Source organism: Carassius carassius, chromosome 20 (genome assembly GCF_963082965.1).
Source record: "Carassius carassius chromosome 20, fCarCar2.1, whole genome shotgun sequence".
In the NCBI taxonomy this organism is placed as follows: Eukaryota; Metazoa; Chordata; class Actinopteri; order Cypriniformes; family Cyprinidae; genus Carassius; species Carassius carassius.
Genome location: NC_081774.1, coordinates 16,805,458 through 16,823,194, shown reverse-complemented (window position 1 = coordinate 16,823,194; position 17,737 = coordinate 16,805,458). Strand labels below are relative to the sequence as shown.

At 38.1% G+C, this 17,737-nt stretch overlaps 1 protein-coding gene and 1 long non-coding RNA gene across 8 annotated transcripts in view; both read left to right on the top strand.

Annotated features, from left to right (window-relative positions):
• The window catches only part of LOC132096504 (TRAF2 and NCK-interacting protein kinase-like), a 106,898-nt gene that overhangs the window by 6,157 nt on the left and 83,004 nt on the right, over nt 1-17,737 (top strand). For all 7 annotated transcript variants that reach the window (XM_059501899.1, XM_059501898.1, XM_059501897.1 and 4 more), the window contains exon 2: nt 8,195-8,260. In XM_059501899.1, the coding sequence (XP_059357882.1) occupies nt 8,195-8,260 (66 nt within the window). The remainder of the gene's footprint in view (nt 1-8,194; nt 8,261-17,737) is intronic.
• On the top strand, nt 10,111-11,362 carry LOC132096507 (uncharacterized). The gene is made up of 2 exons (XR_009422591.1): nt 10,111-10,583; nt 10,817-11,362. It is a non-coding gene; the product is annotated as an uncharacterized LOC132096507 (long non-coding RNA).

Below are 17,737 nucleotides of genomic sequence, written 5' to 3'. Positions count from 1 at the left end.
TTTTTGTGAAGTATTTTGCATTGATAATTTAGTTCTTGGTTGAATACCCTTTAGCAATGCTCTGTGTAACAGTGTTGATCTAGTCTGTTGGTCTGAGGCAGTGCTCCAAATTCCACTACTTGTGTTCATTGGGATTGGCAGTATAGGATGTTAGCAAAAATAGATGCCTGCCTCCCTTGATTGGAAATGAGCTTTGGCGCCCGGATTGGGGTTTTGGAGCCAAAGGTTTGTGTTATCGCTGTGGTATTGATCAGCGGTTCAGCGGTCGTGTATTGATGTCAGAATCATCTTCTTCATTTGCCTTTTACGTGACTCATTGGCTTGTGAAGACTAAAAGATGGCTCGAGCCTCCTAACCCGCCATAGACGCATTGTTTTATGGTGCATCAGATGTTTGGGAGCAAAAATGGGTTGAGAAAGGCCTAAAGGCAGGTTGTGCATTCATCAGGTGCTCTACAATGGAATCCATAATTGCATATTAGCGTGCAAACACCCTTGTTTCTTGTCTGGCAACTTTCTCTGGAATCACAGCTAAGTGTGTATTGACAGTTAGAGATCTAGGTAAAGGAGAAAATATTTTGAGTGCTCACTGTAACTATATAGTGTTATGACCAAAATGTTAAATAACAGCATCCGCGTAGTATGTGGCCCTGCGCCACGAAACCAGTCTTAAGTGTCAATTTTTCGAAATTGAGATTTACACAACATCTGAAAGCTTAATAAATAAGCTTTCCATTTGATGTATGGTTTATTAGGATTGACACATTTGGCCGAGATACAACTATTTGAAAATCTTGAATCTGAGTGTGCATACAAAAAATAAAAAAATACTGAGAAAAACACCCTTGAAGTTGTCCAGATGAATTCTTAAAAATGCATAGTTTTCGATATATTTACAGTAGGAAATTTAAAAAATATCTTCATGGAACAGGATCTTTACTTTAATATCCTAATGATTTTTGGCATAAAAGAAAATGTATAATTTTTACCCATACAATGTTCTTTTGGCTATTGCTTATAATATACCCCAGTGACTTAAGACTTCACCAAAAAGGAAAATTGTCATCTTTTACTCACCCTTTGTCATTCCAAACTGATGATAATAGTTTGTTTCAAATATACTGAACAAAATTATAAACGCAACACTTTTGTTTTTGCCACCATTTTTCATGAGCTGAACTCAAAGATCTAAGTCTTTTTCAATGCACACAAAAGGCCTATTTCTCTCAAATATTGTTCACAAATCTGCCTAAATCTGTGTTAGTGAGCACTTTTGCTTTGTGAGATAATGCATCCTCCTCACAGGTGTGGCATATCAAGAAGCTGATTAGACAGCATGATTATTGCACAAGTGTGCCTTAGGCTGGCCACAATAAAAGGCCACTCTAACATGTGAAGTTTTTCACACGGCACAATACCACAGATGTCGCAAGTTCTGAGGGAGTGTGAATTTGCATGCTGACTGCAGGAATGTCCACCAGAGCTGTTCCCTGTGAATTGAATGTTCATTTCTCCACCATAAGCCATCTCCAAAGTCGTTTCAGAGAATTTGGCAGTACATCCAACCGGCCTCACAACCGCAGACCATATGTAACCACACCAGCCCCGGACCTTCACATCCAGCATCTTCACCTCCAAGATCGTCTGAGACCAGCCACCTGGACAGCTGCTGCAATAATCGGTTTGCATAACCAAAGAATTTCTGCACAAACTGTCAGAAACCATCTCAGGGAAACTCATCTGCATGCTTGTTGTACTCATTGGGGTCTCCACCTGACTGCAGTTAGTCGTCGTAACCGACTTGAGTGGGCAAATGCTCACATTCGAGTGGCCCATGGTTGCGGTGGGGTTATGGTTAGGGGTGCACGATAAATATCGGCTAATAATTCATGCGTATCTCGTCAGTAAAGCCGATTCTCTAATCAGCGGTAAATTCCATAAGGTGCGTGATTTCACATAAAGCATCTGTTACTACAAAGAGCAGTTATTCACTGACAAGCTGATCAAATACACGTTCATTATCAGCTTTGATAATGAACGTGGTTACCAACTGTCGGTTAACAACGGCTCTGTGTAGTAACAGCTGCTCTATGTGAAATCACGCACCTGATGGAATTTACCGCTGATTAGAGAACCGGCTTTACTGATGAGATGCGCATTAATTATCGGCCGATATTTATCGTGCAACCCTAGTTATGGTATGGGCAGGTGTATGTTATGGATAACGAACACGGGTGCATTTTATTGATGGATTTATGAATGCACAGAGATGGAGTGATGAGATCCTGAGGCCCATTGTTGTGCCATTCATCCATGACCATCACCTCATGTTGCAGCATGATAATGCATGGTCCCATGTTGCAAGGATCTGTACACAATTCCTGGAAGCTGAAAACATCCCAGTTCTTGGATCACCAGCATACTCACCCATTGAGCATGTTTTGGATGCTCTGGATTGACATATACGACAGTGTTCCAGTTCCTGCCACTATCCAGCAACTTCACACAGTCATTGAAGGGGACCCCGGACCCCAAAATACAGTAAACTTCACATTTTAGAGTGGCTTTTTATTGTGGCCGGTCTAAGGCACACCTGTGCAATAATCATGCTGTCTAATCAGCATCTTGATATTGCACACCTGTGAGGAGGAAGGATTATCTCGACAAGGGAGAAGTGCTCACTAACGCAGATTTAGACAGATTTGTGAACAATATTTGAGAGAAATAGGCCTTTTTTGTACCTTGAAAAAGTTTTAGGTCTTTGAGTTCAGTTCATGAAAAATAGAGGCAAAAACAAAAGTGTTGCATTTATAATTTTGTTCAGTGTATTAACACATTCATTTTTTATTTAACCTAAGAGATTTCTGTCCCTTTATTAAAAAAAAATAGAAAAAGGCAATTGCACCAAAACTTTAATGGTTCAGAAGTTAACAAATGCATTATAAAAGTTATGAATCCATATGAATCAAGTGGTTTAGTTCAAGTCTTTAGAAGAGGCACAATATGGCAAACAGATTTAGTCAAGTCTTTTATTCACATATAAACAACAACTTTCTGAACCATCACATTATTGGGGGGTAATCTCCTTTCACAGAGGGATAGAAATCTCTCAGGTTTCAATAAAAATCTCTTAATTTGTGTTATGAAGATGAATGAAAGTCTTGTGGGTTTGGAACAACATGAGGGTGAGTAAATGATGAATGGATTTACATTTTTAGGTAAACTATCCCTTTAATTGGTTTGCTCCATATAATTTCAAACAAAAGGGAATCGTCAAATGTAATGATATGATTTAAAAATCATATTAAATCCATTGGAATAACCTATTCATTCCCCCCAGTATATTAGTATCATTTTTTGGGTCACTTGTTATGTATTTATTAGTTTTTACTTGTCGACTTTTGGAGCACATCCTGCTCTATATTGTAACATATCATATTACATACTAATAGCTGTGGAAATACATCTATGGTACAGTATTGGATACCATAACATGGTAATTATTACAGTCATTTCCAATTGCCACATCATTATAAATGAGTCTGAGCACTTTTGTGTATTTTTATTAAAAACAATTGTTCTTAAACCATTTAAAAAAACCAATGTGACCTACCAATATAGCCTGATTCTGTGTCATTATAAATAGCACGTAAATGTAAGTTTGTTGTGCTCACATTGTGCCTAAGCCTCAGCTTTTTCTTGTGGCATATAAAATATGGATGTAGAGAGATAGATTTGTGTGTGTGTGGCAGAGGAAGTCAGGCATTATGAAATGTTTGGAGCAAACGGCATCTATTGTAATCCAGAGCCAGTGTCAAGCAGACAGATCATCCAGAAAATGAAGAGGAAAAGATAGACACTGTGGACACCCCAAACACCTGCTCTGAATGTCCAAAATCAGCTGCACCCCTTCCCTACAAACTCCACTGATGTATGATGGTTTAAAAGAATAGTTCACACAGCAATGAATAATTTACTCACCCTCATGTTGTTCCAATCCTCTATGGAAAATTAGATATTCTGACGACTCATTTGGCCGCTCTTTTCCAAGCAGTGGGAACTGGTGATTTCAAGATGGCAAAAAATATCCACTGAGAACCCCAGAAATGTGAAAAGGGTTGATAGCTTATCTCAGTCTAAGAAACAGACTGAAATTATATTCATTGAACCCTGTAAACAAATCATTGAATCAGTCAACTCAGGAGCTGAATTAGTTTGATTCATACGATACATTCAGATTTCCAACTGTGAATTAAAAGAATGATTCATTGATTTGAAGATCAGTATTTGCTCACAAGAACTAGGATAGATTTTTAACAGGGTTTGGAAAAACATGAGAGTTAGCATAATTATGACCATTTTAATTTTTGAGGCAACTATCCCTTTAATAGTGTCGTGGCAGCTGTTCACCTTATAAAAGTTGCAGAAGCGGCAGTTATGAAGCGGGAAAAGTATGCAAATTGCATAGGCTAATATTTAACTGCAGCAGTAGCTACTGGTTTTCCTTGAGTTGCATCAACTGTGCATGTTAGCTTCTGTTGTGCCTCTGACTCTATAAATAAACACCTTTCAGACTGTCTTTCCCTTCCACTCAGCCTGTTGCTGCCATGTTAGTTTTCTGTCTGGCAGGTCAGCCTGACAGTGGGAACCATAACACGGTATTCTGCTCATGTTTGCTTGAACAACAGAAACCTGAGTGATGGGCAAGGTTGTTAACTCCTCTCTGTCCATCAAGCTTTCACTGATGGTTTGCACGCTGGCCTTCATTTTTTTTAGATGAACCGAGAAAGGAAAGTATGCGGGGAGAATGTGCATTCTTCCTCTGTGAGAAACAAGAAGGAGAAATAAAGAGTGAAACACATTTGCATAGAAGCAATGACTGACACGTCTGCTGATGCAGCCGGAGAAAAGGGCCGTCCTGCCAGTCTTGTCAGACAAAGAACAGGCCCAGCATGAGATGACTGGGGTGAAGGAGAGGGGGAAAACAGCCATGAGACCTCTGTGAAGAGAAGAACTGCTGAATAAGGGAATCAGTCAAGACACCAGCTGTAGAATGAAACCACAAAAGACAATATATTCATAAGAAATGTGTTCTTTAGCATTCACCTGCATCCTTTTTTATATGTATACCATATACTCCATAAGTAGCACGATTTTTGTAAAAATATATTTTTGAAAGAAGACCCGAGTTAAACGAGGCTGCCTTTATTTGATCTAGTATATATTAATTTTTTTTTTATTTTAAGATTTTTTTTTTTAATCAACGTCCATTACTCCAGTCTTCAGTGTCACATGGTCCTTTATATATCATTCTAATATGCAGATTTGATCCTCAGAAGCATTTCTTATAGCTATCAATATAAAAAAACGCCATTTAATATTTTATTATTAAATATATATATATATATTTTCAAGATTCTTTGATTAGAAAGTTCAAAATAACAGCATTTTTAAAAAGTGAATGCTTAACAATTTGATTGTTTTATATACAATTTTATAATATAAAAGTATAATTTATATATGCCATTTTCTATAAGTCATGAATTTACATTTAGATTGTGTTTGCTCACTTACTTTTTGAATAACACTGTTAAATGTAATCTTTAGCAAATATAAAAATTAATATTCATTTTTTTTATGCTGTACATTTAAAATGTCCAAAATGTAACGATTTGAAAAGTTTTATTAGCATTTAAAATGTTTGATTTAGTTTACAGTGAGTTGCTGAGGTTTAGCTTTAAAGGTTAAATCACACGGTCATGGCAAGTTGTCATCTAGATTAAGAAAAAGTCATGTGGGGGTTTGAAAGCTTGAAGTGGGTTAGTGCTCACCCCTGCTTGGTTCAACTCATCATCAGCGGTCAGTGTCATGTGATCACAGCTGACCTCCCCCACATCTTTGATATGGTTCGATTTGGGATTATGATCTGCTTAAAACTTCTGCTGAAAATGGCAGACGGATATCTTTCAGCATTGACAATGAAGCTCTCAGCAGCGTTGAAACCACCTTGGCGTGAAATGGAGTTTGTGAATGGCCATAAACCCGATTGTTTTCCTCTAATGTTATGGGAAAAGCCAGAAGTCACTCAGAATCGACAGATCCAGTTCTTACCTTGAGGGTAAGAGCTTGAACAGCTATTAATCTGTATAGACAAATAGTGTTTTTTTTTTTTTTTTTTTTTTTTAAGAAAAAAATCAGCTAATTTTGTGTAATAGCATTAGTCATAAATAGACAGATTAGTTACTTTGTCTAGAGCCTCTTGTGAAAACAAATCAACTAAAAACAAGTGCGCCCTTGTTGAATGATATTGGCAGGACAACAGCGAGGAACAGGGTCAACAGGTTGACTGGATTACCTACATGAAGACATGATTTATAGACGTGTGTGGCTCTGTAAAATTGCTTTTTGTTATGCGTTCCTAATAATTATAAGTTATATGTCTATTGATGTGGCTTTAGGGGCTGCCAAAACAGAAAATGCTGACTAGTAATCTGCTGATTGTTGGAGATTTGAGTTTTCTGTGCATTGTGCAATATCTGTCCCCTCGCTTTCTCACATCTCATACTGTAGATTGTGTCTTGTTGACACTGGTTTCCCAGTGGCCTTACAGCTTTGGCTAACAGACAAGCCACATTTCCGATCAATTCAACATTTAGTTTCACAAGTAGTGTTGTGTGGACTGTCTACAGTCGACAGCTTGTGAGAATAACACTGCAGCTTGTGGTTTTTTTGCCAGTCAGCATAAGGACAAGATATTACTCATCCCTAGAGAGCCAAACCATGTATTCATCATCAGCTCTTTAGGTGATTCATTGAGAGAGAAATAAGCTACAGGGTTTCTATGCATTGTGCAGTGCTTCCTAAATTGAACGGGATGTCCGTTAAAAGTTACTTAACTTGACTAAATGTGTTCATCTGGATAGCCCTGAAATGTCCTGTGTAATATTCTGTATTAAATTCTTATGAAGCATCATACTTAAATTCCTAATACAATAATTACATATTATATTTCCCCCATTTATATGTCCTCTGAATGGTTATGTAACCAAAAACTGTTTAGTATAACCTAACTTGTATGCAATCACTGTTGAGTAAATTTCCCTGTCTCTGTATTTTGATGTTCGTTTTGATAATATACAGCCCTTATTTTTTGCAATCTCACTTAAGTTGGCTAAATAATATTCTGTGAAGTCCACTTAGCGGGACACTATTAGGCAATTGGAACGTACCCATAGTTTAGGATTAGCCATAATGGTGAATGTTGGATTTATACTCTGCAGCTTAACTATTAAGAGCAGTGTATGTGCTATCATGCAAATGAGTCACATTTGTGTGGACCTCCACTCGTGTATACTAATGTGATGGTTGACTCTTTTCTGAGTTTAGATCCTGAATCTCACTGTCTGTCAGTAGTTCTCAGTGGAATGCAAACAAGAAAAAAATATCCATTTGCACTATACCGGTTTTGTCCTTCGAGCAATGTCATCTTTAAAGATGCCACTCCATTTTCACCGTTTTATCGCAACAGCTTTCTGTTGAACAGAGATTGGTGATTGTGAGCAGGCCTTTGATGTTTAGGGTCACAAACTCAACCAGGTGGTGGTGGTGTTTGGGTGAAGCCAGATTAAATGGCACATGAAATGGCCAGTCTTTTCTCCCTGCATCGACTCTTTTATTTAGAGTTTCTTTGTTTAGGTGTTAGATGGAGTGTTCGATTTAAATCTCACACTTGGTTGGGTGCTGGCCATGAGAGATGGTACACCACAACAGTTGTGTGATGGAGGACACCAGGGGTTTTTGTGTTTGTGTGAGCTGAGAAGCAATTACTGTAGTTTGCTGCTTGAAACACTGCTGTTTATTAAAGCCAACATGGAGTCACAGTTTCTATCCTTGATGCATTCTCCTGTTGTTATTGTGAAGGATTCATTGGTGCGCATCATTCAGAAAAAAAATCAACAACTCTCTCGTTTTTTAACTCCTCCTCCACAACAACTTTCCCAATGGATACAATTAAGTGCCTCTCTCACTTTCACTGTAGACACAACACATTATGCAAGTAAAATGAGTTTTAAGAAACTCAGAGAGATTGAAAACGTCAGAAACATCACAAATACTTAATCAATTATGCAAACAGGGTGTTGCTTTTCTCTGTGTGTGCACTTTTGCTGACCATAAACTTTGCTCTTTTTTTTCAGGACCCTGCAGGAATATTTGAGCTGGTGGAGCTGGTTGGGAATGGCACATATGGTCAGGTGTACAAGGTAAGAAACTTTTATTGTATTCTTTTTTTAAATAATTGCTTTTCCATAATTTTTCTCCAAAGCTGCTTTTTGAGCTATGGAAACCAAAAGCAAAAGGATTTATGTGATGTCTGTCTGAATGTCTGACTGGGGTTAGAGGGGTATTTCAATCAAAACATTTTTCCATCTAATAATCCACATTTCTTTCCAAACCAGTGTGACTGGATTCAGGACCAAAAAATGAGGTTTAGGAGGACCACAAATATAGTACACTAATCTTATGGACTACTGTTATGATACTTGTATTGTGCTTTTTTTGTACTATTGAGCTTGACAGGAGGGCAGTCCCAAGCATGGAGATGTGCCAAATGTGAGTTAGAGAATACAGGTCCCTAATCTGTCCCCTAATCAGCCCCCCATGGATTGGTCTGCTTGATGGACATGGTCACTATTTACTTCCATTAAATGGAAGAGAGCAGCGTCAACATTCTACGTAAAATCTCTGGAAAAAAGTCAGTTCTACAGATTGAGGTTGATTTTTGGGTGAACTCTCCCTGTAAACCTGAACTGTGCCAGGCATCTTCTGATTGGAGTATTAAATTATTCAGTCAGATAAGGTCCTTGCACATCCCACCAGAACAGCATGTGGCCACAAAGCTGCACCCTGCTGTGAAACCAGGACATAAGCTTGGGAGAAGTAGATGAGAATGACGAGAAGGGTGGCCATGAGATAGAGTGAGAAGTAGTGCAGGGAGAGATATGAGAGCTGGCTCTGTGCCAGAGTTAGCAAATGGAGCCTAAAAGAAGTTCTTCAGTGGGTGGAATGTGATAAGAGAGTGTCTGATGTACATGCGTCTCTCTTTGCCTTGAAGCTGCAGACACAGACACATGTTTTTAGATTTGTGGAGCGAGACGATCTGTGCTCAGACGGGGAGGTGAATCTCTTCGCTCTGCTTCTTTTTGGTCTCTTAGTGGGGTTCTGCTCTGTCATTCCAGTTTGCCCTTCACGTCTCAGACATACAGGTGACAGGTGAATGTGGAGGAACTTGGGTTGGTGTACCTTAAGCACAACTAATCCACTTCAGCTGAACCTGTCTGGTCCATCTTTCCCTATGGTAACAATCCCTGTATGATTTACATGAAGTTACGTTTATTGCGGATGAAATGGAATCAAACGCTGTGGTTGACGACATTGATATCCTTCAATTTGTATGGCATCAGCCTATCTAGTCAGAGTTTGCAAGTAAGAATGACATGACAGTTAAGAGCCAGTGTGAGAGGGTTTCTGGCTTGTTTATGGAACCTTCACTTACTACCGATTGAGCTGGTGCAGCATTTATGCCTCTGATTCAGTTTGCATTGGCGTAGAGTTGCTCTTGAGCAGGGGTGTCCAATTCTGCTTTTGAATGGCCGACATCCTGCAGAATTTATCTCTGGCGCACCTGCCTGTAAATTTCTTGTAATCCTAAACACTTTGATTAACACATTCAGGTGCATTTAATCATGGCTAGAGCTATGCTCCGTGAGATGGTGTCCCTCTAGGAGCAGAGTCGAACACCCCTGAGGGAGCAAAAGAACGGAGTAAAAAACAAGACCTCATGCAAAGTCTGTTTAAAAGATTTTTTTTCACTTTGAGTTCCACGTTGTTTGTTGGAAATGTGACTTTGTAAATCAGGGATAGCCGACCCAGTTTCTAGAGGGCAACCATCCTGCAGAATTTACTGTAGCTCCAACCCTGATCAAACTCATTTGAACCTGGTGTGTTCGAGTAAGTTTGGAACTGATGTTTGCAAGAGGGTAGTCAAGAGCAGGATTTGCTACCCCTGCCCCAAAGAAATCTTAAAGTTTAATATATGTTGAGATCAGGGGTGTAGCCAACACTTTTCCTGCAGAATTTTTCTCCAACTGTAAGCGAACACACCTGAACCTGTTAATCAAGATTGAATCACAGATAGGTGTGTTAGAGCAAGGTTGGAACTGAAATACCTCTGGTTCTGACAAATCTAGGCTAGTTGCTAAAAGCTAGTAGAATTATTTTAGTTCAGCCTCAGGGCTGTTGAAAATTTCTGTGGGCTCCAAAAACTTGCTAACTTGAACTGTACGGTCCCATTGTTTTGAGATCGTGTGGTTTGTAAGAAAGTGAAGGATGGTCATTTCAGCTGTCCCGACAGTCAGTCGATGTAAGATCTGCCTGGCGAGACACTTCAAACCTCCAGTGAGCACATTCCCTCATCTCATTCATAATGGAGAGGCAGCTCTTTCAGTTCCTGGAAGGACAGGTCCGCAGACAGATCCCTGAGGTCTGACTATCACCACCTTTCCTACGCTGAGGTTGGATTTAGAAGTGGGTCATTCCATAATTTCACTCTGTCACATTTAGTTTCCTTTCCCCTTCCAGTACTTTTTCTGAGATCAGAAATATGCTGTTTGCTCATGTTTTTGGTCAGATATGATCAGATATGGCTGTGTGCTGCTTAGCACGGGATAGGTTTACTAGTTACTGTATCTTTTTATTTTATTTATTTATTTGTTTACATGTGAACTGGTCATTGCTGATATTATGCCTTATTCTCTAAGGGCTTCATTTGATACGGGACCCTCAAGGGAGATTTGAGGTTTAGTTCTTTTTTTTTTTTTTTTATTCATCAAGAATATTTTCAGCTCTGCTTGGGACAGCACTTCTTTTGTTGCAGAAGTAGAAGCAATTTTTTCTTCATTCAGCCCTGTTGGATAAAAAGAGGCAGGATGTGGGCACTCCTGAAAGTGCATCTGTAACTGCAGGGGCTCATCTGAGAGCAGAGTCCTGGTGCTCTCAAGTTATTTTGGATGACATTGACCTATTTTTGGCTCTGCTGCTGAATAAAAATACCTCTGTCTAAATGTCTCCTTGTGCATTAGAGACACCTTGTCTGAGCAGAGACACCTGCTCTAAAGACCTGTGTGGGAAAAGCTCTCAACTCATCCCTCATAGCCTTTTTCTTTATTTGTCACAATATGTAAAAGTCAGGCTAATGCCTATATGTTAAATGTGTTTGTTGTCATTTTTGTGTAATCTTATGCAGAGGAAAATCATGATTCATCATGATCATTCTATGAATCCCAACCAGTGCTGTTCCCTGTTTATTTTATTTTTTTATTGGACCATTATAATGTAGTTTTAAATGCCCCTTACCTCGCATGCCCAGTACAACCCTTGAAATGGGTCAGAATAATGCCCATTTAGGTTTAAATAAGCCACATCACGTCACATTGACTCATAGGATGAAGTCAGGAAAAGGAAAAGGAAAAGACATAATTTGTGTCATTGTTACCAATGGTGACTCAGTTCAGATTCTCTCAGAGCTTGTATGTTTTGGTTGGTTTCGGGTCTGTAGGGTGACTCCTGCTGTAAACGTCACTGGGAGACATTGGTCCCGATTCCACACTGCTGACGTCATGCTAAATTATGATCTTTTGTTGAATAATTGGATCGGTTTATCCAAACACAGAAACCAATGTATGCTCTTTGTATCCTGTTTCAGCTGGAGAGATTTCACCGTTTTCAATTCTAATTTGCATACCAAAACAATCTTTAAATAAAAGTTAAATATTAGCATTAATAAATTAAAGATATGTAGCAAGTAGACTACTATTTCCCTGTGTTTTAAAAAATTCACGGAATTATTCATGACCGGTAAAGTCAACAATTAAGAAAAAAAATAGAGTAGGTTTAAAAAAAAAGTTGTGAGTATATCTAACAGCAGTATTACGTGTTCAAGTGGACATTCAGAAATTGAAAAATACAAACATAATCCGACATGGTTTAGAACTTTTATAGAACTAGTTTTTATAGATGAATTTTAGATTGAATGTGTATAATACTAGGGTTGTCGCAGTTATTCAATCGAGGCAAGATTATTTGAGTACACGTGTTAAAATTGTAAATAAAAAATAAAAATTGAATAAAACTAGCATTTTCAATGTTTTTAATATTTTAGTATAAAAATCGTATTCAACCAGCCCTCTGTAATATTATGTCTTCTACAATTTATTGAATAAATCCAATTTCAATGTGACTAGATGTGACTTCTTAAGGTGTTTTGTTGTAGGCTAAAAGTGAATGTGAAAATTAAATTATTTACAATTATTTGTTTGACAATTTCATGACCTTGACCGTCTTTAGCAATACTAATCGAATGCTTTCAGAGTTTGACTGTGAATCAGGCCTGTATTTGGCAGCTAACTTAACAATTAGTTTTTTTTCTCCTAGGCTGCTTTGTGTACAGCAGCCTAGTTAAAATTAATTCAAAATCTTTTGACAGGCTGTCAGTATGTAGCTTTGGAAGTCACCCTTAGGTCACTTGATCTCACCATGCTTTTTTATCATCTGTGTACAGTAGGGCTGTAGCTATCGAATATTTTAGTAATCGAGTATTCTACCAAAAATTCCATCGAGTAATCGGATAAACTGCGTTTTTGCTTAAAGTGCAATATTAATTATGCAAGAGAAAATAAGACTACTGGGTCTCTTAAAATGAACAACTTAGTTTCCTTTTTTAGAAAAAAAAATATTTTTATTTTTTAAATGCATACAATGCAATGCATACATCAAAAATAAACATTTAATTATTACCCATTGTTTCTCTGTCTGTACTTGTACTGTGAAGAATGACAAGAAAGTTGACAAATGAATTAAGTGCCATTCAGTTGGGATTTTAAATAAAGCATTTTCTGAGATGCACATTAAACATTAAACACATAAAAAATGTATTTATCTTTTAATTATTGAAAATTAAGCAAACTTAACTTTTTGGTAAACAAAGGGGATTTACTATTAAAAATAAAACATGGAAGAAATGTTGTGTGATTTAAACCTTAAAAAAAATAATGTTTGATTTTTTTTTTTTTTTTTGTAGTAGGATATATATATTCTGCTGAACAATAGTAATACATCTCTGGCAAATACTTGTCTTTGAACCGGACTTTTATTTTGACGTGTTGTACCATTACAGTTCTGTTGTGACTCTAGTTTTACTCAAATCAAACGGTCAAATGCTCATGAAGTGACTGTCAGAGCAGTTCTGGAGATGTTGTTCATGTGTTCACGTCCTTATTAGTGAGACAGCAGACGGAGCGTCACTCGCGCTTCGGTGTGTGTAAAGTCGCGCTTCTGCCCCATTCATTAACAGAGACACGCAGAACATGCAGGATTCATATTTAAATAGTCTGTTCCGGTTTAATATTTACAGATATTAGTCCATATCGTGATTCGGTGTAAGTGCCAAATTTTGTATTAATTAATCAAAAATAGGTCATTGCAAAGTCCGCGCCATTCCACGTTAAACTGTAAATTCCGTTTTTATGACTGGATTCCGCGATTCCCTCCGCGTTTTCTGCATCGCAGAAATCCTAGGGCCCTAGTTGTGGTATGCCAGCTCTATCTTGCAATGGACACACGCCACGACGTTCTCTTTACGTTTGCCCGCGCCCTCAAATCAAAACACTGCTGACTCCTTGCAGTGTGCGATTTCAGACGCTGCGCTTGTCTCCTTCTGCTTTGTGGGTGACGAAAACGCGTTGTCACATTAAAAAAATCATTTCGAAAGAACCTGACGTGAGATTTAAATTAAATTAAAAGAGGCTTCGAGGCAGAGGAATTTGCCTCGATCATTTTTTGTAATCGAGTTACTCGAGGAATCGTTTCAGCCCTAGTGTACAGTTTTTCAGCCAGCGAGTATGAGTCTTCCATACTTGTTTTTACTATGGTACAGGTTTAAGTCAGATCAGCATTGTCTCATCTTGCACTCACCCTCATAATGCACAAGCATTCATATGGTTTTGTAAGATGTGATATTTGGCTTGACGGACAGCACTTTAAAACCAGCACTGTTTTTGTATGATTCATTGATGAATCATGGATGAAGCAAACATTCACATGCTGCATTTTAAAATATGTCGTCTAAAATTGTGTCTTTATGCATGATTTTGAACTTTCCACACTTTGCTGGTTTAATAATAATGATGCTCCACATTTACATTTGTACCTAGTCATGTCTATACTTGTCCCTCTCTTGAAACAAAAGAGAGTCCCCTTGCCAAACCCTTAACCGGATGGTCCACTGGGACTTTTCAGCTACCCAAAGAACGGCATTTGTGCCAAGAGATGCTTGAAGAAAAACCAAGTAGGTGTTTTCCCGTCATGTTTTTGACTAGGACTGTGCCCATAAAGGAAAATGTGTTTTGCAGTGCTGTAATAACGGTTGCAAATACTTGTATGATTAAACATGCAACACAGGTACAAGAATTGCCACCAGCTCCCCTTCCTTCATTTTGTTTCCTTGTATTCTACCAGTTAAAATTTTGAAAACATTTGACTGAATTTGAGAGACCAATATTATACACTTTAATGATGTTTACATGTCCTTCGGTGTTGACTCGATATACTCCGTCTAAAGTTATTTAAACAACATTTAGTTTATTGTTTTACAACCCGAATTCCGGAAAAGTTGGGACGTTTTTTAAATTTTAATAAAATGAAAACTAAAAGACTTTCAAATCACATGAGCCAATATTTTATTCACAATAGAACATAGATAACATAGCAAATGTTTAACCCTTAGGGGACTAAGCCCTTTTTGGTCCGTTTTCTCTATTTTTACATTTCGGCTTATAAACCATATGTAATGATGATGGACCACCATGTATTTGGTATCGATGGATTCAGAAGACCCTAAGCTACCATAAGCATGCATGCAATATGTTTATAAAGGAAGTATGAGTGAAAAATTGTACAATAAACTAGAGAATTTCAAAACAAAAATGAGATTTTTGTCATTTATTACTGAAAATCCTACCTCACACAACAAAAGTGAAAAGTTTTTGACCCAAAAAATATATTTTTCAAACCCTTTGCTTGACAGAAATGGGTTAATGTTCAATCAAATGTGTAAAGAACAATTCAATAATTAACTTTATTTACAAACAGTCCTAGGCGTTTTTTTTATTTTTGGGACTAAGCCCTTTTTGGTCTGTTTTCTCTATTTTTACATTTCGGCTTATAAACCATATGTAATGATGATGGACCACCATGTATTTGGTATCGATGGCTTCAGAAGACCCTAAGCTACCATAAGCATGCATGCAATATGTTTATAAAGGAAGTATGAGTGAAAAATTGTACAATAAACTAGAGAATTTCAAAAACGAAAGAGATTTTTTTTTTGTCATTTATTACTGAAAAACACACAATATAGAACAGTTTTTGAAAAAAAAAAATGTTTTTCAAACTCTTTGCTTGACAGAAATGTGTTATTGTTTAATCAAATGTGTAAAGAACAATTAAATAATTAACTTTTTTTACAAACAGTCCTAGGCATGCCAGTGAGCAAAGCAAGGCCAGGAGGTCTTGTTGTACACTTTGCTTGCCTTGCAGTGCTCTCAGTACTTTCTGACATCTGCAGGCTTGTGTGCAGGGTTTGCTGGGTCCAAGGGACAATTAGGGGTGTGCGGCGAGTTGTCCTGTCTGCATCCTGCATCAGAGCAAATACACAATCAAACTGGAAGCTTTTTTTGTGTCAAAATTCAATGTAGAAAAAATAACTCCTATAAACTCATGTAACCCTATGAAACTCCACTGTACACTAAAAACACATTTCACCTCTCTTGACCTGAGCAGTTTACTTAGTTGAGTAAGTCAGTCTATTGAAACAAATTGCACACCACTCTTGAACTGAGTTTACAGGGAAAGAGTAGTATGGTACACTAAAACAAATATTTCATGCCTCAATCGCTATCTGACTAAAAATCCAAAACATATACATACTCAAGATGTATGATATAATAAATTATAATGATAAAGAGGTTATTTGAAGTTACATACCAGTCCTCAAATGGATCTTCCCCATCCTGGTAAAATACTTCGTCATCTGTGTAAAAGCTGTCTGCTCCAGATTTCCCCTCGTCACTTTCCAGTAATTGTTCCAGAGCTTGTTCTGCCCTAAATCTTTTACTGCTTGCAATTTTGATAAAACAATTCTGTAATAATGCTATATCTCTCTCGAATTTATCTCTTTGTGCTCGCTAATACTCCGATCGCTCTATGTAACACTCCGATCGCTTTCTGCTTTCTCCACCTCATGCTGATTCTCCGATCGGTTATTGATTACACCTGGCTGGAGGTCGTTTTACTATAGTCCAGCCCAGCTTTTACAAGGCTACAGCAGAGCTACAGAGTCCTCTGAATGGCTAGAATAAATCATGGTAACCTTCCTCTGATTGGGTTAGAAAAATATTCCTCCCAGCGGTTTTTACATTGGTTGTTGCGTGTTGAATCTGCCTAACATAATAGTTTTCATTGGCCTGTTTACGCAGTGGTATTGCGCAATAAGGGAAGCGTGTTTAATATACAAACTGGATACCGCTGTTTTCAGTGGAATCTGAGGAAGACGGCAAAAAAAACCGCATCTCTCTAGCATTAATAGTTTTTGAGATAACTACACATTTGTAAAAGTATGCCATTTTGGGCGGTACCGCCCAATCCGTCCCCAGAGGGTTAAACTGAGAAAGTTTACAATTTTATGCACAAAATGAGCTCATTTCAATTTTGATTTCTGCTACAGGTCTCAAAATAGTTGGGACGGGGCATGTTTACCATGGTGTAGCATCTCCTTTTCTTTTCAAAACAGTTTGAAGACGTCTGGGCATTGAGCCTATGAGTTGCTGGAGTTTTGCTGTTGGAATTTGGTCCCATTCTTGCCTTATATAGATTTCCAGCTGCTGAAGAGTTTGTGGTCGTCTTTGACGTATTTTTCGTTTAATGATGCGCCAAATGTTTTTTGGTTTTGCATTGTCCTGCTGAAATAAACAAGGCCTTCCCTGAAATAGACGTTGTCTGCAGGGAAGCATATGTTGCTCTAAAACCTTTATATACCTTTCAGCATTCACAGAGCCTTCCAAAACATGCAAGCTGCCTATACCGTATGCACTTATGCACCCCCATACCATCAGAGATGCTGGCTTTTGAACTGAACGCTGATAACATGCTGGAAGGTCTCCCTCCTCTTTAGCCCGGAGGACACGGCGTCCGTGATTTCCAACAAGAATGTCAAATTTGGACTCGTCTGACCATAAAACACTATTCCACTTTGAAATAGTCCATTTTAAATGAGCCTTGGCCCACAGGACACGAAGGCGCTTCTGGACCATGTTCACATATGGCTTCCTTTTTGCATGATAGAGCTTTAGTTGGCATCTGCTGATGGCACGGCGGATTGTGTTTACCGACAGTGGTTTCTGAAAGTATTCCTGGGCCCATTTAGTAATGTCATTGACACAATCATGCCGATGAGTGATGCAGTGTCGTCTGAGAGCCCGAAGACCACGGGCATCCAATAAAGGTCTCCGGCCTTGTCCCTTACGCACAGAGATTTCTCCAGTTTCTCTGAATCTTTTGATGATGTTATGCACTGTAGATGATGAGATTTGCAAAGCCTTTGCAATTTGACGTTGAGGAACATTGTT